The 24,140-nt window shown below is 46.3% G+C and overlaps 1 protein-coding gene across 3 annotated transcripts; it reads left to right on the top strand.

The window, feature by feature from the left end:
- The first annotated feature begins 103 nt into the window (after nt 1-103).
- Nucleotides 104-21,210, top strand: HPRT1 (hypoxanthine phosphoribosyltransferase 1). Of its 3 annotated transcripts, XM_080625068.1 has the most exons (10): nt 2,837-2,970; nt 4,728-4,834; nt 6,102-6,285; nt 10,255-10,320; nt 11,298-11,315; nt 13,587-13,669; nt 15,955-16,001; nt 17,637-17,713; nt 18,328-18,418; nt 21,109-21,210. In XM_080625068.1, the coding sequence occupies exons 1-9, from the start codon at nt 2,944-2,946 to the stop codon at nt 18,373-18,375; spliced, it is 657 nt and encodes a 218-aa protein (XP_080481194.1). In that variant the 5' UTR covers nt 2,837-2,943; the 3' UTR covers nt 18,376-18,418; nt 21,109-21,210. The 3 variants fall into 3 exon arrangements, with proteins under 3 accessions (XP_080481195.1, XP_080481194.1, XP_080481193.1); XM_080625069.1 differs by lacking the exons at nt 2,837-2,970; nt 21,109-21,210 and adding an exon at nt 104-218 and having other exon boundaries at nt 18,328-19,265; XM_080625067.1 differs by lacking the exon at nt 21,109-21,210 and having other exon boundaries at nt 18,328-19,265.
- The last annotated feature ends 2,930 nt before the right edge of the window (nt 21,211-24,140 follow it).

Here is a 24,140-nt window from a genome sequence, read left to right as displayed (position 1 = left end):
CTGCTGCCCACACAGGTCACAAGTCACCAGGCCCAAGCACTGAGATGCGCCTGACTGGCAACACGAGGACAAAGCAGGTCTGAAATCAGAAATCTACTCGGAGACAACACATTTCTTTGAATGCATTTGCCTTCTTAAAGGCTGTGTGCACCAGAGACACCAGAACATTGACTCTCCTGCCTTATGCACCACCCAGCCAGAGGATGTGCAGCTCCCAGGTACCCCTGAACCCCCTCCTTTTCCCCTGCAAAGCCCCTGTACCAGCAAGAACAAAACTGGTCATCACTAAACCTGTTGCTGATCTGGGCTAACCAGCTTCCTGTAGTATCAGCAAATACTTCTGCTTTTGTAAAGCTGTGCTTCTCTCTGTAACTGGGTGCCAGTGGGACCAGGAATGCTTTTGGATCGAGGAATGTGCTGGTTGGCAGGAGGAACAAAGAAAGCGCTCACCCAGAAGGGCAAAACAGGACTAATGCTTTTGTCTGCTGGGCACAGAAGTCAAGCCAACAATTTTTTCTTGCCCTTAGAGAGGTGCCTTTGGATGCTGCTTTAAACAGCAGACACGGGTCTCAGTCATTAGTGAGGAATGTGTTCAGTAACAGCCACGCGCTGGGTTGCATCCTTGTACCTTAGAGCAGCTCCAATACCTAAAGGAGCTCCAGGAAAGCTGGAGAGGGGCTTGGGACAAGGGCCTGTAGGGACAGGCCAAGGGGAATGGCTTTAACCTGCCCGAGGGGAGACTGAGCTGAGCTCTTAGGCAGAAGCTCTTCCCTGTGAGGGTGCTGAGGCGCTGGCCCAGGGTGCCCAGAGAAGCTGTGGCTGCCCCATCCCTGGCAGTGTTCAAGGCCAGGTTGGACACAGGGGCTTGGAGCAAGCTGCTCCAGTGGAAGGGGTCCCTGCTCGTGGCAGGGGTTGGAGCTGGAGGAGCTTTGAGGTCCCTTCAACCCAAACCAGGGGTTCTGTGATAGAAAACAAAATCTTACAGCCTGAAGCACTTCTGTGGTTGCAGTCTCCCAACAGGCACTGCCCAGTGCCCCATAATGTCAGGCTCTCCCTTAACTTGACAGGGCAGCTGCTGTTCTTCCAAGCCTCTGGAAAGAGGCCAGCTATGACATGTTCCTGAGATCAGTTAGCTGCAGGGTGTATTTCATTCTGCTGCCATAAGCAATTTGATAAAGCCTCCTTCCTCCCACTCCAGAGTTAACCCACCCAACTGTAGCCGAACACCTTAGCTGCAATAATACTGCATTCCCTGGGGATTGTGCCTATTTGCTTAGTTAAAATGTGCTTAAATCAGTTGTTTCATAAAAAGGAACACTTCAATTGAATTCATCATGTTTTCTGAGCCAACATGAATAATACTAGATCAGAGAATCACAGGATAGTTTGTGTTGGAAGGGCCCTTAAAGCTCCTCCAGCTCCAACCCCTGCCACGGGCAGGGACCCCTTCCACTGGAGCAGCTTGCTCCAAGCCCCTGTGTCCAACCTGGCCTTGAATTGAAGAAACCATGGATTTCCATTGGCACTGTTGTGTTGTCCTTAACTCCAGACCTACAGGAAAAGTTGATTATCTTACACCAAATGGAATGTGCATCTTCTATCCACGGTGTGCAGGGAGGTGACCGGTCTGCAGGGGATCCCTTTCCATTTGTGTGTGGGAAGGTGGGACCTGTCCCTTCCTTTGACCTTTGAAAAGGCAGAGTCAAGGCAGAGCTAAGCCTACTTTTAAATCATAGAATCATCCAGGTTGGAAAAGCCCTTTCATCTCCTCCAGTCCAACCATTCCCAGCCCTGCCAAGGCCACCACTAACCCATGGCACTGAGGCCTCGTCTCCACGGTGTGTGAACCCTTGCAGGGACGGTGACTGCAGCCCTGCCCTGGGCAGCCTGTTCCAATGCCTGAGCACCCTCTGGGGCAGGAATTGTTCCTCAGCTCCATCTAAACCTGCCCTGGTGCAGCTTGAGGCCGGTTCCTCTTGCCCTATCTCTATGTCCAATGTGGTGCAGCATCTGTGAAGGGTTCCCTGCACCGTGCCAGAGCCATGGGCAGGTGCTGGTTGTGAACACACTCATAGGAAGCAGAGCAGAAAACCCCCCAGTGTGTTTAGCAGGGAGCCAACCCTGCAAATGGTCGCCTGCAGCCCTGAAGCACCAGATGTGGTTATCCTGGTTGTCCCGACACAAAGCTGTCCCTGCTGTTGGTGTGCTGGGGTCACAGCGGGTGACTCTGCCCTGCCCCAGTGCTTGAGGACTGCTGGTACCCCAGCACCCCACTACAAGCGCAGGTCTGGTACCCCCCTCCAGCTGCCTGTGCCAAGGGGTTGGATTTGCTACACCTGAGGAGAAGGAGGATCCACCAGATCCTGGGATTTCCAGGAATACCCAAAATGATCAACAACGATGCGAGGGCTGGAGCAGCTCTGCTCTGGAGCCAGGCTGAGAGAGCTGGGCTGGGGCAGCCTGGAGAAGAGAAGGCTCCTGAAGGGGAGACCTGAGAGCAGCTCCAGTGCCTAAAGGGGCTGCAGGAAACCTGGAGAGGGGCTTGGGACAAGGGATGCAGGGACAGGAGCTTTAAGGTCCCTTCCAACCCAAACCAGGCTGCGATTCTGTGATCCCCACATCGTGCTGGGGAAGATCAACTCTGAAGGAGCAGGGATGGGGATGAGCCATGCACGCTGCGTGGACGGGGACAACCCTCCTGAGGGAAGGGCACCCGCCATGCCGCGGGGATGGCCTCGGCCGGGAGGGCGGACCCGTCCCCATCGCTGTCCCCGCGCGGGGCCGCACCACTGCAGGCCGCGGCCATGTTGAGGGCGGGGAGCGCGGTGGGCGCGGAGGCGGCGCCGGGGGCCGCTGCGGGGCGCGGTGCCTCCCGCTCCTCATCTCCCGCCGCCGCCGCTCCTCCTCGCCGCCCGCAGCCGCCGCCGGCGGCCGCCCCGCTCCATGGCGACCCCCAGCCCCTGCATCGTGGTGAGTGCGGCCGCGGCCTCCCCCTGTTCCTCCGCGGGAAGCCGGCCCGCTGCGGCCGGGGTCTGCATGAGCGGTGCCCGCCGCATTGCCGCCGCCGGCCGAGGGGAGCAGGGTCCCGCCTGCTCCCTTAAACCTGGTGCTCACCGAGGGAGCGCGGCCCGGGCGGGGCGTCCCTCAGCGGCGGGAGCCGCGGCCCCGCCGAGTCACCTTGAGAGGATCCCGGCGCCGGGCCCGCGGCTGCTTCCCGAGGCGCTTTCCCTCTCCCGAGCGGGGCCGGGGCTGCTGCTGCACCCTCGGGGAGGGGGTTCGCGGTGCCGGGTGGAGGGGAGCGCGGGCACGGCGCCGGCAGCCGAGTCGCCGTCTTGGGGATGAAGGTGAAGGAACTTCCCGGCAGGTCGGAGCGCGGCGCGGCTCAACTTCCTATTCCTGTTGCTCTCCGCAGCGTGCTGGGGAGGCTGCGGGCGGTGGGAGAGAGCCGGGCTGCCCGTGGGTCCCTTAGGGGCTGATGTTTGGGTGTATTCCCGCAGGGAGAGCGTTCGGAGGGTGCTTCGTTGCGTTATTGCTCTGTCTGCTACGGTTCTTAGGTATTATTGGGGTGTTCTACAAAGCCGGCGCCGAGTGCTCATGAAATACATGTGGTGCCCGATGGCTGAGCGCTGTAAATCCCTGCAGGCAGTAACAAACCCGCAGGAAGGGCCCATTCCTTACCCAATGCAGGAAGGAAAGTTTAGGAGACACGCTGGGTATAACGATGGGTCTGGACCGCTGGGAAATGCCGTGTGTTTTGGGAGCGACTTGGCTTCTTGCTTGAAGTACCAGCCCGCTCTGGACTGCAGGCACCCTGATGAGGGGCTCGGTGCCGGGGGAGCTCATGGAGGGTCTGTTTTGGATGGGAGGGTGAAATAGACATGAAATTCCCCATTAGGTGATCCACAACCCCGTGTAAACAGATCATGGGCCGGGTAAGTGCTTCCTTAGGCACTGAAATGATTGTACCCTGCAAGAGCAGCAGTAGCCAGAACGGATGCTTAAAATGCTTGCCCTAGTGAACTATGAGTAATGAGCTTCAGCTTTCCCTATGGAATTCTTACCTTCGTTTTACATCGAATAACATTTGGCTGCAAAACCGGAGAGTGAAGTAACTGAAAAGCACATTGTAATTTTCAGGTTGTAGTAGGGTTAAAGCCATTCTTGATGCTGCATTTGGTATAATGATACGCAAACACTATTTCCTTGTCCTAATTAATATACGCTTGCTAATGTTGCAGGCTGTTCACTACAGGGAGTTTGCCCATGTGGAACAGGTTGCTGCAGTAGGGCTTGTATTTCAGATTTGGAAGGATCCTGAGCCTCCACAGTTTGCACATGGTGGCCTGAGGAAGCTTGTTTCACAGCAGCAGGACCTGGCATGCTCCGGAAGCTGTTCCGTGTTCTGTTCTGGAGATTTGGACAATGTCCGTGTCAAAACCTCCGCTCGCTTACTTGCAAATGCAGGTTTTGCGTTACACTGGGAAAATCCAAGGTGTAGAAAGCTCCTTGATTGTTTTTTAATGGATTATCTTTTTAACGGAATCCAGCAGAACTGTAGGTTCTGTTAGATTACATTTTACACTGTGTTCAGTGCGACTGACAATTCCATAGGGAGGGAAGTAAGGTGATCCTGATGAGAGCAATGGGTTTGGTAGTTTACTAAAGCAGCTTCTCACCACAGACTTGCCGTAAGGCTTGGTAAAAATCTCACCTTGCTTCCCTTTCAGATTGGCGATGATGAGCAAGGTTACGACCTGGACTTGTTCTGCATACCTAAACATTATGCGGATGATCTGGAAAAAGTCTATATTCCTCATGGGCTCATCATGGACAGGTTGGTTTGACTTCACACAGCGCACTGCTCCAGCTGATGCCCTAACGCTGGAAGAAACAGTCTTCCAGGGATAGTTTTTGCTGCCTGGTGACTGTCTAAATAGATTTCATTTAGAGACCAAGAAGCACAAGTGCTGAGTAGCTGGTGTTTGGCTGGTAAAGAGTTTGTACATTTGCGGTTATGCTGTTGTTTGGAAATCTGGCATAATTCTGACATGAAATTTTGTGGAATATTGCAATCTGTGGCTTTCTTTCCAGTGTTCTTTGATCTTTTACCTCCTTAAAACCCAACTAGACGATGTTGTGCCAGTTCAGTCTGAAAACAAGCACAGTCTCTTGGGTTTCCATTGGATATTATTAAGAGTAAATTATTAATCACATCACCTTGACTTTCTCATGTCCGTGTGGTAGATAAGTAATACCCGCCTTCCTCCTGCCTTCTGGGATAGCCATTGGCTCCTACAAGTATCAGCCTGTCACTCCTGTGGTTGCCAAAACGTATGATGTGATGTGGAAGATCTTCCTGGAGATCTTGTGAACGGGAATGCCTCTAAATCCTGTGTGGTCCTGCTTGATTAGATATAAACCTTCTTGTAATTATTGCTTTTAAATACTATAAAAACTTTGTGCTGCAAGTCCATATAAAGGAAAAAATTGGACAAAGTACATGTCATTAAGTAATTGACTTAAAGCAGTCGTAGGCTTTCTGTGGGAAATCTCGTGTCAGCTGGCACACAACAAATACATACCGTGCTTCTGAAAGAAATGACAGGATAAATTTAGGAACAGTGATTGCGGAGGAGCCGTTGCAGTGTTCTCTTCCTCTGCTTCCTTGGTATTGTGTCTTGCAGTTAGGACAAGTTGCTGGCGTTCTGACTTGGCAAATACACTCTTTAGTTTACAGTTTGAGGGTTTCCTTGCTCCTCAGTTAGGGCTGCTGCCTTTTGGGTTGTGTTATGCTGCTCTTTGCATGACGCTGAACCTGTCTCTGGAAGGAGAAAACACATCTTCGTGTCACATACCCAGCGTGAAACAACTTCAGAGTGTTAAGCTTTGCTTTGGCTGAGCGTGGCGTATGAAAACAAAGGCGTTTGGCAACACTGCTGTTAGATTAACCTTGAAAAGCAGAACTTTGTTAACCAATAATGTGTAAAAGTGACCGAAGTGGTAGGCAATTATTGCTGAGCAAAACGTGTTTCCAAGTTTGCTGCTGTAAGCGAACAAATGCAGGGTGTTGTGAGAGCTAACTCTCTCTTGGTTTTGTACAGGACGGAGAGACTGGCACGGGAAATTATGAAGGGCATGGGAGGACACCACATTGTAGCACTCTGCGTACTCAAGGGTGGCTATAAATTCTTTGCTGATTTATTAGACTACATCAAAGCACTGAACAGAAACAGTGACAAATCGATCCCCATGACTGTCGACTTCATTAGGTTGAAGAGTTATTGTGTAAGTATCTCTACAGTACTGTGCTATTTCTCTATAAATATGACTAACTTCAAATTACTAACAGTCATGGTTTAATATTGTTACTGCCAGAATGTGCTAATATTAAATAATTAAGGGAATTAAGAGTCACAAGTTTATTTACTCTTTTTCTACTTTATTATATAACCTGTTATCTTTTAGACCTTTATCTCCGCAGCCCAGTAAAATCATGCAGAGCCGAGAGACCATGTCCTTTACTTGTTAAACAATTTCCTCTCAGCGCACTACCCCATCTCTAAAGCTCTGGATCTAGAAGAACACAGAGGATTCTCCCACAATTACAGTTATAAAAACTTAATTCTAGGGATTTTTATGTGATTTAGACGTCATTCATTGGACAGGAAGACTTGAGAGCTGCACAAGCAGTTCTGCCCCAGTTCCCTATCTCATCTTTTGTTTGGCTCAACCATGCAGTGAACAAAATAAGCTGTATTTGTCCTTGAGGAAATACTATATGCGTAAATGTAGATTTATGATCAGTGGCTTGACCTTTTCAAGACTAGCCATAGGTTGCTTTGAGTTTGTGTTTTTGGAAAAGGATTTGTTTTCATTCTGAACACAAGGATTTAACTTTATGGGGAAATGGAACATTCTGTAATGTGAGGTCATGTGTAAGTTTTACAGGAGGAAGCACGAGGTTATGTTGTGCAGGTCAAAGGCAGAAGCAGGTGTATGTCAGTACTGTGTGCTTCCTGGCTTAGCAGCAGCCTGGACTCATGTTAGGATGGTATTTATGATTTGTTCCATAAGGCCACCTGTGGCATGGAAATAATTCCATTTATTTTGTTTCAGTTTAGTGTTGGAATGAATTGTTTTGTAAGGTTCGGCTGTTAGTTCTGTCTCAGCAGCTCTGCATTCAAGTCAACGCTATAGTTTATTTGCTGCAGTTGTCGCCGAGTGCCTGTGCCAGTAGAAAAAACCAGATAGATTACTAAATTGAAAACTCAACCTCATCCTTCATTTCATTAAACTGTGCAACCAGAGAAGGAGTTATTGCTGACTTAGTTTGGACTGTCAAAGAACCTCATCAGTTCATGATTGCTGGTGAGCTATCTGCTAACATGTCACGGTGGAGCCCAGAACTGTGTGGGGCTTTGGGCAGGTCGGTTTGCAGGACCAGCAGCCTTGGTGTCTGAGGCATGTACACTGCTGGGCCATCCAGCGCTTCCCTGGAGACCGTGCTCCTGTTTGTTGTACACGAGGCAGTAATTTAGCTATGCTCTTTAATGAGAAGGCAAGGCTGGGCAGAAAGCTTTGTGCCAGCTTTGGTTGTATCTCACAGGCACTCCCTGTGCTTCTGCACTGTATTTAAGTTAGAAGGGAACACTTCCAGTCACTTACTTGGCTTGTTTAAAAAGCAATATAAGGACTGCATGCTTTCACTCTCTCCACTTGCTAACTTGGAAAAAACTAGTGGAGAAATGGCTTGAAACACCTGGAGAAAACCCTCTGTTAAAAAGCAAGGCTGCCTTATTACATGCATGTTCTCTTTGCTCATAGTGGTGTGAGCATGCTTTGGTTAATTTCTTTACTATTACTGCTAGCTGCTTTCCTTTATAACTCCACAGAACTACCGTACCTTGATATCAATAGGGGAGTGAGCAGCAAAATAAGTTTTATGGAAGTTAAAAGCCTGTTTTTGTAATAGAAAAGAATAGGGGAAAAGTGGAGGAATTTAGGCAGAAAGCTGTCTAAGCAGAATGTTTTCCTTGAGGTGTTGGCTTCAGGGTTTTGGGTTCTGTCAGCCAGTTCTGTAAAAGAATGTTTTCTTGTCCTAGATGAGTGAGGAGCTCTTGTTACCTATTGCCTCCACTACAGCATTTATGAGTATTTAATTTCTGTGGATTCTCTTAGGTGGTTATTAATATCCAGACATATGTCCTTTAGATTGCATAACTTGATAGACCAGATAAAATCGTCCTAACACGAACTGCGTGTAACAGATTGACTGGGTCTTCCATCCGTAATAGAGTCCAAATGCTGGATCTGCTCTGTAGTTCTTAATCTGTGCTTTACTAGATGGAAGCATCTATGTTTAATGAGGAGAAAACCATCACAAACTGCGATGGACAGTTGAAAGTGAAGCTAGCTCATTGTTGCTGTCTTTGGATGTGATTACTAGATCACACTGCCTGCCTTTACACACTGGATAAAAGATGTTAAAAATACCCTGGGCACATAAACAAAGCAGCTGAACTTCTGTAATGGTTCTGCAATTGATATAATTGAGGTTCTATTCTTGTTTCAAACTGATCATTTAAGATTTACCAGCATATGGGTTTTTTTTGTGTTGCATTGCAAAGTTCATACTGTTCTGCACCCAAAAATAATTCTGTAAGGATACTGACGTGAGCAAGCTGTGATTAAACTTTGCTCAGAACTCCAGCTTTCCAAGCCCTTATAGATGAATTTTGATGATCTGGCAAGCTGTTAAGAAATGGAAAGACGGTGTTTGTGAACAGCCCCAGAGCTTGGTATTCTTGACAAACAGTTGATTTTGTTTGTGCTGCAGGAAGCATGGTTTTCACCAGGCTCCTGCATTTCAACTTGGAAATGAGCAAGCATTGCTTTTGTAGTCATGAAGGGCAGCCAAAAGACGATGGATGTGTTGCTCTGTCACTTGGGGCAATAGGGATTGTCAGTGGAGTACATGATAAACTCTGGTCAGGCTGATCACAGCGGTTTTCTGAGAGATCTCTGGTCATCAAGCCTTGGAGCAAATGCCATAAGGAACCTACAATGCCTTTTTAAAAGGTGAACTTGGAATCGCTTGAGTCAGGAGTTACAATCTTGTGAAGCATTATTGTTTTCTAGTTGTGACAAGGAGGAGGCAGTGAAAACAGATCCAGACAGTAAAACTCTGATGTGTTAAACCACAGAGCATTAAAGCTTTACCAGTCCTGAAATCAGAAATAATGCACCTGAAGGTAATTTAAACACTGCTTAATCATTAAAGAAAGTTCTTTCCAGTGGAAATCTGGTTACAACCAGTGTCAGAAATTCTTCAACTGGTTTGTTCTATCCTTTCAGTGCTCAGGAACTCAGCCCCTGCATAGGAATGCAGGTTTATGGGCTAATGGAGATTTATGTGGCTGTTCAAAAGTGTAGCAATTGGTATGGTTTGTGGTGCAGGAAAGGCTTTGTAGGTTAGGTTGGTTTTCCTCTGCTCATCACCTTACTTCAGCATGCCTAATCCAAAGGTTTACGGTAACCTACAGTTCTGTGATGTCTTGTTTGAGCATAGTGCGTTGCTTTGTAGCCAGACAGATTATCAGACACCTGATCCTGTGCATTTGTTGAGGAGTACAAGTCTGTCATCTCTGCACATAAATTAATGGGAAAAAATAGCAGTAATATCTGCTGTATTGTTATTTTGTAAGGAACGATGATTTTTTTTACAGCCTTCCATGGAAGGAGGATGAAGTCCCTGTTAGCGTAGGAATAGATAAGACAGAATCCTGTAACATAAACAAGGCAAAGCTTAAAGAAGATAATTTTAAGATAGGGTGAACACAGGAAATGTCCTTTAGTTTTATGAGTACAGTGCTTAACTGAATCACATTTTTGTGGTCGATCTAGGCAGTATCTCAGGCGTTCAGTGGCAGTGTGTGTATCTGCTACGTCAAGCAGCACCCTTTGGGACATCTTTGTTTTGGGACTTTCTCAGTGCAGTGAGGTTGCTGCTGTTCAGTGGAGTGATTGTTTGCATTGTTACAGAAGCACTGAAAGTGCTTGTCGAACAGTCTTGAATCTGAAATACCACCTTTTAATTTCACCTGCAGTTTCTTAGTTAATAGACGCTTCTGGTGCTATTTCTTGCAAGCATTAGCAGTCACTGGTTATGTACTTTGCAGGTTTGATATTTACTGGAATAGAACCCCCAATTACTTTAATTCTGGTAATGCTAATGCTCACTCTTTTCTTTCTTAGAATGATCAGTCAACTGGAGATATAAAAGTCATTGGTGGAGATGACCTCTCAACCTTGACTGGAAAGGTATGGCTCTTTGTATGTTTAAAACCAAACCAAACCACAAGAACACACATACCTGCATGGTGTTAAGGCTGCTCTTTTACTGCATGAAGATAATAGAGTTAAATGAAAACTAATGAGTTTCATTTGAATGTTTGCCACTGTATATAGGGGAGTGGATAAGCCCCACCGCGGCTGTGAGTTTAGTCTGAACCTAACTAAACCCCATTCAGTATCAGCAAAGTTTGATGAGATTTGTTTTTCTGCAGTGCCTGAGAAGAATGCTCTTGTGGGGGTTGTTGTCTACAAACTGCCTTTAAAAGACAGCAGCTTTACTTATTTGCTGTAGTGGTGTGTCACTGAAACAGGGGGGGGAATTCGTGTTGTTAAGATGTGTAATGTGCAGCCCAAGGTAAGAACAGAGATTCCTGTTACAGTCAGTGAGAAGAGAAGGAAATGGGAGAATGTAAACTGGGAATCTGCTGTTCTCCAGTGACTCTATGGAGATCACTGAGCCAGATATCTGGGGTTAAAGCATCACTGCCTCCTGCTCTGTCAGAATACGTTACCTTACCCTTCTCCTTACACATGTGATGTCTAAGGCAGGTATGTCACAGTTCAACATAAAGGATGTAGGTAATAACAGGTATGTGCATGTCTCTAGTATGACACTCTGCTTTAGAAGAATACAAATGGTGTAGACTCTGTTTTGATCTCTTTTGCATATGTTTAGAATTCTCAGAGTCTAAATAATTTAAAGACCATTTTGTGCTCAGCATGAGACATTGAGGAGAATCTCATTGCCAGCTAATGGTTGTTGGAGCATCAGATTCATTAACTACGTAGAATTCACTGTTACGTGTGTAAACCGACGTAAGTGATGTTGGTACAACTATTTAACTGCAATTAAAATAAATAAGTTAGAGATTAATATATATAAAGAATTGTACATTCTGTAAATGTTAATGGAGTTTTCTTATTTTTCTTTTTCCTCCCACCAGAATGTTTTGATCGTAGAAGTAAGTATCATGTTCTCATGTGTGACTGCTGAAAGAGTTCTAATGGAAGTTGTTCTTAAGCCAGAAAACCTATGGTTTCTGGTTTCAAGGCTTCTGGCTTCTGATTCCAGGCCTGAATTTTGCAAGTGGGCTCTGAATTTGCAATTATCTGTGCTTTGAATTTTCCAGTTGCATTCAGCTGCTAAATTTAACAAGGAAAATACCCATGTAAAATTGTTCACATTTGCTTTCAGTTGTCGGGGATTCTTGCAATTCTAAAATGTCTTTTGTTGTTTAGTTTTAGAAAGTAGCCTGATCAGGTGGTATTAAAGCTTATTATTGTTCTGTGTTTGTAAAGCAGCAAGCTAGAAATTAAACTGCAAGGGTAGGAAGATGTTCCTTGAAGGAATATCCTAGAATACATGAGAAACACATCTGAGCCCAGTGTCCCTGTGTGTAGTTTGTTTAGACAATGGTGACATAGAGAGCAGTAATTCTCAATGAGCATCTTGCAATGGCTAAATTCCTATTCCTCTGTTTTGTCATGGTGCTTTGGGTGATAGCAGATACAGTACACCTCAGTTTGGTTGCCTAGTTGCTTAATTCTTGCTCTCACACCTCTCTCTTGATGGGCAGAGTCGCTTATGTTTGGAAATCATGGCTTTGACAGGGCTGTTCTGGAGTAATTCAGGATAGGGAAGGAGCAATTTCAGGATAGCCAATTTTAGGATAGGGAGGCAGCAGCAGTAGGCAGCAAAAATGGATGTACAGCCTAATAATGTCTTCACGCCCCCAATAATGGAAATGGCTTGTTTGTAAGCAAAGAAACAGCTATGGCAACTGCTTCAACAGCCAAAAGGAAGGATGTTTCCTCTCATAAAATGTGGTTTTAAGGATGTTTTGTTGTTGAAGGTTTTCTTTGAGAAGGTTATATTATTCCACAGGAAGCACATTCAGTTCCAAAACTCCTACTAAAATAGTATGTATACAGCAGTCATCTGTGTGACCACTGGTGTCCTTTGAAGTAGATTTTGCTTCAGATAGGCAGATGCATTTAATGACATATCCGCTCCATTGCAGATGAATGTATGTCTTTAAAGCCCCAGACAGTTAACTAGGTTAGTTTCTCATGTGTTCAGTGAATCATTACCCCATGACTTGTCTTAGACACTGTCAAATACGAACCTTTTACAGATCACTGTTTTAACTGTCAAACAATACAAATGCACATTTATTGGGGGTTTAGTATCTTGTGCTCCAGAGCACCAGGCTTTCCTATATTGCATCCCTTTAATGTGCAGAAGAAGCTGATCAAAATGGAGATTCACCTCCAATATACAGATAATCACACAATAAATGCCCAGTAATAAGCTCTGTTTTACAGTGTGGAAGGAGCTACGTCTGTTTATTCCCCAGCTTCTGTTTTAATCTGTGTATCTGTATGTCTTTAACTTCTCTTGAGTTTATAACCCTGATTAAAAGCATTACATGTGAAAGGTGGTATGGCTGCTGGGTGCTCTGTCGAGTTCTTTGTTTGATATTTTAATTGGGAGTCATGGGAAAATAAGCTGAAACCAGGACATTGCTGCTTCTGTGTTATCTGCCTCCGTCACTCCAAACAGCCTTGATTCCAGGCCAGGGTATGGACTGTTCCTCTAAAGACAGTGTTATTATTTCAGTCCAGATGAGGAATCCATTTCTGATCCTCACTTGTAAGCCATATATTCTGCTTTTGTGCTTATCTGTGCAGTGGATGGGATTAAAGCAGTGTGTGTCAAAATTGCTTTTTAGCATGTTTGAGTGTAGGCTTCAGAACTACATCTAGATATTCAATTTCTCCAGCTATTGCTTGGATCTGTAATGTATATTGCACTCCTTTTTCTTTAATTGCAATAATGGGTTGTTCTGCTTATTTTCCCTTTGCTGTAACTGAGCTCAGCACAAGACTAACGTTACTCTTATCATGTTCAAATTAAACATTGTTTGTCTAATAGCTACAAGGAGCACAAGCCATAAAATCTCCAAAAGGAGCCAAGAATGTCATAGTTCAGTAGCTGCTTTCAAAGTCACAGTTATCCACAATTAAGGACTATTGTTAATGTGTGTGATCACTTGACTGAGCATAGTTGCATAAGCACAGCGTGGTGTTATGTGTCACATATATTTGATCGCAGATAGGATTTTGGCATATTTTGATGCTGTTGAGGATGACCAGTTTCTGTGATAGGAACTTGAAAATGCTTCTCTGACATGGTTACTATTCTTTCTTATGTGAGGTTCTTTTATTCTCAGGATATAATTGATACTGGTAAAACAATGAAGACATTGCTGTCTCTACTTAAGCAGTACAATCCAAAGATGGTGAAGGTAGCCAGGTAAGTTTTCCATTATGATTATTTGTGCTGTATTTCACATTAAGAAGGACACACAGTGTTTAAAGAAAAAAGTGCATAATAGATTTCCATGGGAGAGAAAAGGCTGGGGACATTTCTGCAGGAGTCCTATGTGATATGATCTGTTGAAGTTAAGTATATAAGCTCCAAAAGCACTTCTGCTTATTATGAGAACATATGGTTAAGGCTGGCCCTCTCCAGTCTTGCTGCTGGAAGAATTTCAGTGCTTCAGAAGGGAATAGCTTGTGTATGCCTGGTACATGGAATCATAGAATGGTTTGGGATTGGAAGGGACCTTAAAGCTCATCCAGTTCCAACCCACTGCCGTAGGCAGGGACACCTTCCACTAGAGCAGGTTGGTCCCAGCCCTTTCCAGCCTGGCCTACAAAATGCTAGGTCTTTCCTGATATTATGGTGAGATTTGTGGGATTTTACCACTGAAGTCCACATTAGGTTTAGAAAGATATGGAAGAATTTGAATCTTTTGCACTTAAAAACACCCTCTGAAGTTGGTAAAGTTATTTTCAACACACATTTACTTCGTAAGTGTACACCTTTACTAGAAAAGGAGGTAAAAAAATCAGTGGTTGCCATGCACATATATGTAGTATCTATTCAAACATACTTGTTTCTGCTTGTGGTGTCCCTGTGCGATAGAAACCTTTTTCAGTTTGCCTTCTTTAATGGTAGAATTAAATTAGTTTGCACACTAACATCACTGTTTGTGTAGTGTCCATGGTGCAGCTGAGCTTTAGAGGTCATTCTGTGACAGTCACCCAGCCATATGCTCTTCCAGGCTTTTCGGTGTACTTGGATCCATTAGTTTTGAAGCAGTTTGTAATTAAATAATTTGCAAACACCACAAAATGTTGAGGATAAAACTATATTATTGACCAGTATCAACATTCTTCCTACTTCCCTTTCAAAATTGCATCTTTTGCACTGCTATGCTGTGGGTGTGCATTTTACAAGAAAAGCATAGTGATTGCTGGGGATTAGAGATAAAGCAGAGCTGTGAGTGATATCTAATCAGTTTGTGTTGCCATAACAATGTCAAAGCAGTCATTAGACACAGGAGAACAGCTCTTCCTGCTGATAATCTGGAGGTGACCTGCTGAAGGTGAGGTGCTTGAGGATTTCTCTCTGGCTGGATTAGGTGTGCCAAATTTTAAGTGTTTGTCACTGACAAGTGCCCTCACACTGCAGTGTACAGCATGAATATAAGATGGTATGAGCAGAATCCAGTTTCCTGTTGTTTGAACCTGTTGCAGTAATTTGGGTCTGTTCAAGACTTGAGCTGGTCTAGATAGTTCTGAGTGTAATGTTCTCAAGTCACTTCACTTGCCTCTTCTCTTTCTTTTTCCCGTCCTCCTCTCTGACAGTTAAACAGCTGTAGCAGAGAGATGTGAATTAATGCTATTGTGATTTGGGGGTTTCTTTGATCAAATCTGAGACCAGTTCTCATGACTACAAGTTTCAGAACTGTTTAAAATGGAAACTGACTCTGACACCTTGAGGGGTGACCCAGGAGAGAAGGAGCTCTGTGCTTAATGCACGGAGCTAAGATGACCTCTGTTCCTCTTCAGCTATCAGCCACCTTCTCTTTTCCTCCTAAAGCCTCTGTATCTCACAGACAGACAGATGTCAGGCCTGGGGGGTTGTGTTCTGAGGGTTAGAAGTGCTCAACTGAATAAAGAGCGAATCAAACTAAACTAGCAGGGCATTTCTCTCTGCTCCAGTACCCCCAGCTCTGTATCTCCATGCTTTTTACACCTCTGACTTAATTCTGGAAGGATCATCAGAGCCCATTACATTTTCTTCATGGAGTTATTAGTACTGACAGTAAAAAGCAGTTGAGGACTTGTTGCACTGGTGCAGTGGAGGTTGCATTGAGGCAGCAGAACTTTTGTTTTGTCATACTGATGCCTTTGAAAAGAGCTCCGTTGGTCTGGCCAGAGCTCTTTAGCTGTAAGCTAAATTGCACCTGAAGTTCCTAGCACACTTTTCACAATGGCAATCCATCCAGCTCAGTATCTCCCGGCCCCTTTCTTGCAGACCTGTTAGTTATCCTTTAGGCTGTGAACCTTTCGTGATTTGAGAAAGTTTTGCTTTTGTCGTTAGGATTTGTTACACCTGCAAATAATGGCTTGAAATATGTGTAGCGATGGCTTCATTTATGCACACAAAGCCCAGATTCGGCTTGTTTGTCATCAAGATGGATGTGATTCTTTTGTGTGTTTCAGTTTTATATTGGTTTTCTTTGACAGTTTGTTGGTAAAAAGAACTCCTCGAAGCGTGGGATATCGGCCAGACTGTAAGTGACCTTTTGACAACCATTCCTCATTTTTAAGCAGATGTCAATGTATCGTGTACCCTTTTGCTCTTATTTTGACAGAATTAATCTGGATTTGATCTGATGCTTTTTTTTCTTCCCCTTTCTGTAACATTTTGCTATATGTAAAGCAAACTTTGGTATTTTGGTCTGAGTTACACCCTTTTGATGGGTAAATCCTCCCAGCTCGGTTGTAGTCACATGCTTTGGTCAGCAGAACTTGTTGGATACCCCTTTGACACTCGGGAGTGATTTTAGTGCCTGCACCTAGTTGCCTCATGCTGCTTGTATGTCCCCGGTAATGTAGGAGGACCACGTGGGATAGCAGGTCTGATAAAAGTTTACTGTGATAAGATGCCTAAATTGGCAGAAACCGGGTTATGTCTGGGCATCTGGGTTACTCCCTTCTTGTCTTCTCCTGTCTATCCCAAGGCCATAAAGAAAGGAACAGGATCCACAGCAGACACTGATACCAGAGTGACAGCTCCTCCTGCCTTGGGAAGGGCTTTGTGTTGTAATCCAGCTCCAGAGGCTACATTCCTGTTGATCTGAACCACGTACTTTCACTGTGGAAGTGGAGTGAATTTAGCAGCAGAATCACATCCTCTTCCTCCTTCTTTCCCACGTTGTAAGATATTCTGGAGCTGAAGATTTTCAATGCCTTAAAGCTTGACTGAGGTGCTCCCCTCAGTCAAGGATGCCCCTTATTCCTGAGATCTTATTATGGGCTTAGCTGGGTTAATGGCCTGCTTCTGAGCATCTTGCTGCAGAAGCTTTATTTTGCCATCTGTGCACAGAGGCAACCTGTTCAGTGCAGGACATGGGAGCTCTGAAAGAAGAGACAACAAGGCTGGGCCTCTCTTTTATCTCTGTGTTCTGAGGCCAAGTAGACAGTAAACATCACCTCAATGTTTCCACAAGTGCACACAGCCTTTTCTTTGACCTGTACAATTCATCTCTATTTTCCTTATAGAGGAAACCACGCAGCTTCCCTGGGCTCAGGAGCCTTTCAGAACAACCCAAACTACCTGTTTCTGTAACCTGCAAGTGACTCCATAGAGAACAGAGTGCTCTTTGCTCTTCACTCTTCTCTATACCAGGGAATCAGCATCTAAGATGTGCTTTAGCAGTCATAGTATATTCCTGCATGTCAGGCCATTGCCTGCAAGTTGCAAGAGCAGCCTCCATGCAGGCAGTTCCTGAAAAGGGAAGTGTTGGTTTCCCTGCAGTAACTGTGGGTCGCAGACTCACATTATCCCGTGCTCACTCTCCCAGCCTTTCACAGAAAGTCCTATTGGATTTGAGCATCCTTAGTTTTGAAGGAGCTGACGGCTGAACCTTCCTTTTCATCATGCCTGTGGGTACCTCTCCTGCACCATGCTGCTGTGTGGGAACCAATAAATGTATCCATTTAATTTTGCTTGTTAAATTAAATCAGCAAAGTCAATTAGACTTGTAAAACAGCTCAAGTGTTAATCTGAGGGTACTTGGGTGGAAGAAATGAAACGAGTGGGGATGTTTATATCCCTATAGCGTTCCACACTGCCTCTGTAAAAAGGTCCAGTGAACTCTGGGAAGTTCTTTTCTAACATGATGGTGCCTTATGGTCTTTTTCAGTTGTTGGCTTTGAAGTGCCAGACAAATTTGTTGTGGGATACGCCCTAGATTACAATGAATACTTCAGAGATTTGAACGTAAGTCGTTTCTTCTGTATGGTTTTGTGCATTTCAGACCAGGGAGGAGGAAGGAAGGGAAGGCTCCTCACATCACCCTCCCTTCTCCCTAAATCGTGCCTCTTGTGCAAATGTTCCATTGGTGATGCAACGATGAGTGCAAATCCTAGAGCAGCAGGAGAGCGTTTTGGAGCTCTTAGGAAACTAGAAGCTATTTTGCTGCACGCAGAATTGAGGCAACACGTCTCCTGTGAGCTCTGAAATCAGTTTGTGAAAGTTTCTGAGGTTACCAGATGTCTACAACAAATAAGTGCATCGGTTTGGTTATGTTAGAGTTAGCAAAGAGAGACCTTGGACGTTAAAAGGGGTTCAGCTTTAATTCTAAGTCGTTAATTCTTCATCTGGGTCTCACTCAGCAGACGTTGGGTGGGGCAATGAGGGGGGGAGGAGGAAAAAGGCAATGTTGAGATTTTTAGACCAAAAAAAGGCTTGATGCGTTCTGCATAAGCAGCATCACAAGTGGCTTTTGTACTGAAACGTGTAGCGTGCTTGTGCTTCTCTCAGAAGCACATCACTGAAAATGCATGTGAACCATTGGCCTCTTACATGACTTTTCTAACTTCATTTTCTTTCAGCATATCTGTGTGATCAGCGAGACGGGGAAGCAGAAGTACAAGGCATGAAAGCACAGTTGGAGTGCTGTGTGTGGCAACAGAGCTTTCACAGGTTTTGTTTACCGAGTCCCATCTTTCACAGGCTTCAACTCTGGTCCACCAGCTAAACTTGTAGAATGCCCCCATTGTCCTGTGCTTACTATAATTTATTGCATGTACAATATAAGAGCTCGTCTTGTTCATTTGTATCTTAGAGATGGAAACAACTAGTGCAATTCTGCACTCCTGATTTTGATTTGCACTATGACTCTACCGACTATTGCTGCCCCTGGTTGGGTTGTGCTGTTTGTGAGCTCCAGAGTCTAACTCTTGCAGTGGTAAATTGCTTAAACCTCATCAACCCAGAACTGAAATAGTTCCAAGTACTGTAAATGTCAAACATTTTATGATAGGGAAGTCTATTAGTAATATTTTTAAAAGCTGTAATTTAAGTTTTATATTTTAATGCACAAAATGTGATTGTGGTTAATGGATCGTTGCACCTTTGGGTGTTAGAAAGCATGAGGAGCAGCCAGTTACAGTATCTGTACTCTCCAAGGAGCTTGCTGAGGTCTCCTGGAGTTGCCTTACTGCTGTAAAGGAAAGTCTGGGTGGAAAATGTCCTTTTTGTTCCGTAGTTTTCTTTCCTTTTTAAGGAGCTGGAGTGACAAAGCAGAATGTTTAAAGTCTCATTCTTGTGGAGCTGCCTGTTTCTGTTAGAGGTTTCTTTTGTCTTTCCAACTATCCATCAGTCAGTGGAATTGCCTTTGAAATTTAAACAATTTTAATATATTTGTGGGGGAAAAAAAAAAGGTATTGTAATGTTTTACTTTATAAGAGCTGCAAAACAAAGTACTTTAAATAAAGGCTGTCTCTTTAAAATAAGCCCCATCCATCGATGCCCCTCATTCTGTATATTAAAGTGCTCTTGACATTTTCCTCTCAGTGAGGTTTTTCCTGAGTGTTTCTGTCAGTGGAGGCAAACTCTGTGTTTATCTTTGTAGAGCCTTTGGGTGATGTTGTCCTGTCTGTAAGGGAGATGATAAAGTGCTGGGGGAAAACACTGAAACACCTGCATGTTCTGTAACCAAACTGGATGTCGGAGATGGTTTAAGCACTGTCCTTTGTTCTGTCCTGGCAGAAAGAGAGTGGAGATTGTATGGTCATGAAACACACACACGTGTAAAAAATCCAAATACAACCTTCTTCTAAGTCCCTGCCCATGGCACGGGGTTGGAACTGGATGAGCTTAAAGGTCCCTTTCAACCCACACCAGGCTGGGATTCTGTGATTTGGGTTTGTTTCATTAACACCTCTGCACTGCCTTTTAATTCTCAGTGTGGCAGCCCTTCTTCCACTGTATGCTCGGATGTAACACTCCTCAGTGCTCAACATGTAGTGAAGGTTTTGAGAGCTTGTTTTGAAGGCTTTTGTCTGTGGGTTTGAAGTTTGAGTCATGTTTCTGTACTTGTCCTGTTGTCCATCCATGGCATGCCCAGTTACAACTGTAGTAGTTCACAGCAGCCCTAAAATACCTGTCTCGGTTAAAATGCTTACACAAATGCTGTGATTTGGGAAAGGGCAGAGAGGTTGAATTAGTCAGAACAAGGGGTTTATCTCCCAAACAAGAGCTGGAGTGGGGAAATCACAGCCCTTGAGGGGGTTGGAACTGCAGGGACATGCGGGGTAGTCACAAAAGACGTTTGGGAAGATGCCATTGAGCTGCACTGAGCCCAGCTCTGCCTCCTGACACCCCTCACCTGGAGCAGACGGAGCAGGTTCAGGTTTAGAAACCCCAGCCTCGCTGAATGTTCCCACATTCTAAACACTGGGGAACAGGCACTTGGCTTTGGTTGCATTTCTTCATGTAGGTGTTTGTCCAATGAAGTTCATCACCCCAGAGGGATTCCTCCTTCAAAGGCTTTTGTTGCTCTATGAAAATGGTTCAGAGAAGAAGGTAACCACTCTCCAGCCTTGCTGGACCAGCTCGAACACTGCAGCCATTCACAGCACCCACAGGAAGGGAAATTCTCCCTTGACCAAAGTTGAAAATGGAATTGGTACTTTTATTCAGACATTTTGGGTAAAAGGCTGGGGTTTTAGTCACAACTTTGCAAGTTAAATGCCAACTTTCTGCAAGCCAGACGTGTATTGTTAAAGCATTATGAAAGCTCAGGGAAAATCTTGTATTTGAACATTGATGTGGCATTCGAAATCCATTCTAGTTCCATGTTGTATGAATCACAAATGTATGCTGGAAAAATGGGATTGGCTGTTTGTAGGCATTGCTGCGCTGTCTCACCCTCCGACATCTGCCTGCCTTGTACCACAGATGGGTGGTTCTGCTTTGTGCTGTTTATTCTTCTCACTGCTCAGAACCAGAGTGCTCCAGGCAGAGCTGGGAGATGGGCTGAGAAGTCTTCATGTGAACAGAGCTGGCACTTCACTTGTGTGTGGGGGTGAATCCCGGTTGGAAAAGTGAGGCACCTGGAGGTCTTTAAGTTGCCCTGTGGGTGTAGATCCTGAGTGATTCCATGTTGGTGCTTCAGTGTGTGTGATGCTCTCCTGTCCAGGGTAATCCAGCACGGAGGAGCTAATACTACTGCGAGGGAGCTGGATGCTCATGATCCATTCAAGGGTTGCCTGTGGTGTCTGCTGCCTTTAGTTCCTATTCAGGTTACACCTCACAGATCTCGACTGTCTGCAAGTACTTGTATAAGCAATATGAGACATCACAGCAGCTGGGGTTCTTCTTTTTTGTAGTATTTAAGGACTTTGATGTATTGAATTTCACGAGCAGATGTCGTTTGATGACTGCTCTGATGGGGAAATTGCCCTGCAAAGTTGCCAGTGCCCAGCAAGGTCGCAGTCACTGCAGCCATCACAGTGAAGAGGGTTGGAAAAGTGCAAAGCTTCAGCACCATGGAAGAACCAAGGGCTGCCGGGACAAGGATGGTGCCAGCACCAGCCAGGTAGTGAAAGGCTGGTGGAGCACGGACCTGCCTCGATGTGTGAATCATTCCCCCACCTTCCCATGGCCAAGGGGATCCTGGAGCTGCTGTCACCAAGCGCTGTTGGGGCTGAGTAACATCTTTTTCCATTCACTTCCACAGGAGGCTCTGGAGCTGCTGCGCCAGGGGGGTCCCCAGCCAACTCAACACCATCCTCTGGCTGGGTACCATCACTCAGGTAACCTCCAGCGTGGGGCTCTGGGCTTGGGCACTTGCTCTCTGAAGGAGCAGAGATATCGATAGGGCCGTGAGGAGCTGTGCTGACATCTCTCTGCCTGCGGTGATCTCATTTATACCTTGTGGGTCATTCCCAGGTACGGACACGTGCACCCTGCTGGAGCAGCAGCTCTTTGACAAAGCGTTTTGCCAATACAAGAACAATTTCCACCAGCTACAGAAGGAGGTAAAGCTGCTGGATGGATGTGTTGTATGTGTGTGCCTTCAGGGTTTGCTTCCAACGTCGCCCTTACAGATTGCTTCTGGTTTGCTCACAACAGATTCTAGCTAAGACTGTGTCTGAATGCACTGAACGCTGTTACACGTTTAAGAAGATCCAGTTTGGCTGCAACCGATTTCCACTGATGGGAGGGGAGACCAAGAGGCTGCTGCAGGAGGTGGAGGAGGCTGAAGAGAAGGTGCTCAGTTATTCCCCACTTGCAACTTTGGGGCAGGAAAGGCGACCCCGCTCCCAGCACTCCCAATCCTCGCGGTTTTCTGCCAAGGTGCCCGTCCTCACCATCCCATTAAAGCATTTTTGGGCTCATTGGTGTTCAGGGGAGCTCACTGGGGCAGGCTCAGGCTGACAGTTGGGCTCTGTGCTGGATGTAACACATCCCCATGGGCCCGGCCCTTCCCAGCTCTTTTTGCCCTTCAGCTCTCCTCCACCTTCTGGGAAGAGGAGGAAAAAGAAGGAATAAAGCACTAAGCTCTCTCTGGTTTACAGACCCTTTGCAGCCCCAACAAGAAGCGCCGTGTTCTGCCACACCACAACGTGACACCAGAGCAGCAGAACCGGCACCAGGCTCCAGAGCAGCCCCGTGGCGGCGATGACCGAAGTGGATTCCCCTGCCCTGGGTGCCAAAGGGGACTTGGATTTAGCTGCTTCTGGAAACACCGATTTGGGCTAAAATGGAAAGTCCCGAGCAGGGAGGCGGAGCTCAGGATCCCCCTCGGCCTTCCTGCACTTTACAACCAGCTTCCACCCCGGCCATGTGCTTTGTTTGAACACTGACCTGCCCAAATCCCACCAAATCTGAAACTCGGGAGCTTGGCTTGAGGGTGGTGCTGGGATTGTCAAGAGGAATCACAAATCCCCGCGTGTTTTCTAACTTCCAGGGCGTTCAGCACCACTCAGGGCAGGAACTCCCATACAAAGACCCATTGCCGCCATCCAGTCGGGCTGAGCTCCTCCACCACAACTGTGATACCACCAGAGTGCAGCAGCCCCGCTGCAGTTTCAGGTCCCCTCCCATCGTTATTCCCCTTGTTCTTCTTGTTCTCATTGATGATATTTTCATTGTTATTCCTGTTCCTAGCATTACATTATCCTATAGGTGTTGCTATTGTTAGTCGTAGCATTACGTTGTTATTAGTAGTGCTAGGATTCCAATATACATTAGCAGCCAGCAGTTCTATTGTTATACGTTAGATATTGTTATTAGTGTTAGGTTGTCCTCCAGTTATTATTATTCCATTGTACATTATTGATTACTATTGGCATTATCAGTACTGTGCCATGGCACCTCACTCATTAAACTGTTCCTCCAGGGTTTCCTGTTCTTCCCATTCTCATGGGGGACAGGGGCTGAGCGAGGGGCAGGGCCTGGCAGCGGCACTGACACTGAACCCCCCCCTGCAGCCCCACCGTGCACCATTCCCTGTCTCTGTCCTGTCCCTGAGCACCAACATCACTCCAGGGGAGTCCTGGTGCTCCCCAGGGCAAAAATCCCCCCCCGGCACAAACTCTTTCCAGGGGGGAGATCTGGGAGATGAGCCCTGGGATGCGCTCACACTGCTCAAAGTTGGGCAAACCCCCTCCTGTGCAGCTGTGAAGCGCAGTCCCAGTTCCTCCCAGTTGCCCACAGAAGGGTCCTCATTTGTCATTAGGGGTTCCCAGTTACCTCCAGTATTCTGCAGGGACTCAAGGTGTTCCCAGGTACTCCCATTTGCTCCCAGGGTCTCTCAAGGGGCTCGCAGTTACTCTCAGTTGCCCTCAGAAAGGCTCTCATTACCTGTTGGGGGTTCCCAGTTCCACCCAGAGGCTCCCCATGCTTTCCCATTGCTCCCAGTTGCCCCACAAAGGCCCTGGGTTGCCCTCAGGGGTTCCCAGTCTCCCCCAGGGCCTCCACAAGGCTCTGGGATGCTCCCCATCACCCCCAGGGGTCCCAGCCCTCCCCAGGGGATCTCAGGGGGTTCAGATCCCACCCTCCCAGTGCTCCCAGTGCCCACCAGGCCAGGCTGTACAGGGGCATCGTGCACAGGGAGGTGACCACAGCGCTGATGGAGAGCGGCTGCTGCCATGGGGCTGCTCGGGCTTGTAGTGTTGGCCCTGTGTCCCCCCCTGGCTGCACCAGTGCCCCCATGGCATGAGGATCAGTGCAGGAGCCTTGCCCTGGGCAGCCTTTTCCAATGCCTGAGCACCCTCTGGGGCAGGAATTGTTCCTCAGCTCCATCTAAACCTGCCCTGGTGCAGCTTGAGGCCGGTTCCTCTTGTCCCATCCCTTGTTCCTTGGGAGCAGAGCCCAGCCCCTCCTGGCTCCATCCTCCTGTCAGGCACTTGTAGGG

This window comes from Psittacula echo (genome assembly GCF_963264785.1).
Source record: "Psittacula echo genome assembly, chromosome: 8".
Taxonomy (NCBI): domain Eukaryota; kingdom Metazoa; phylum Chordata; class Aves; order Psittaciformes; family Psittacidae; genus Psittacula; species Psittacula echo.
The sequence above is the reverse complement of the archived record's forward strand: the minus strand, read 5'-3'. Positions and strand labels throughout refer to the sequence as shown.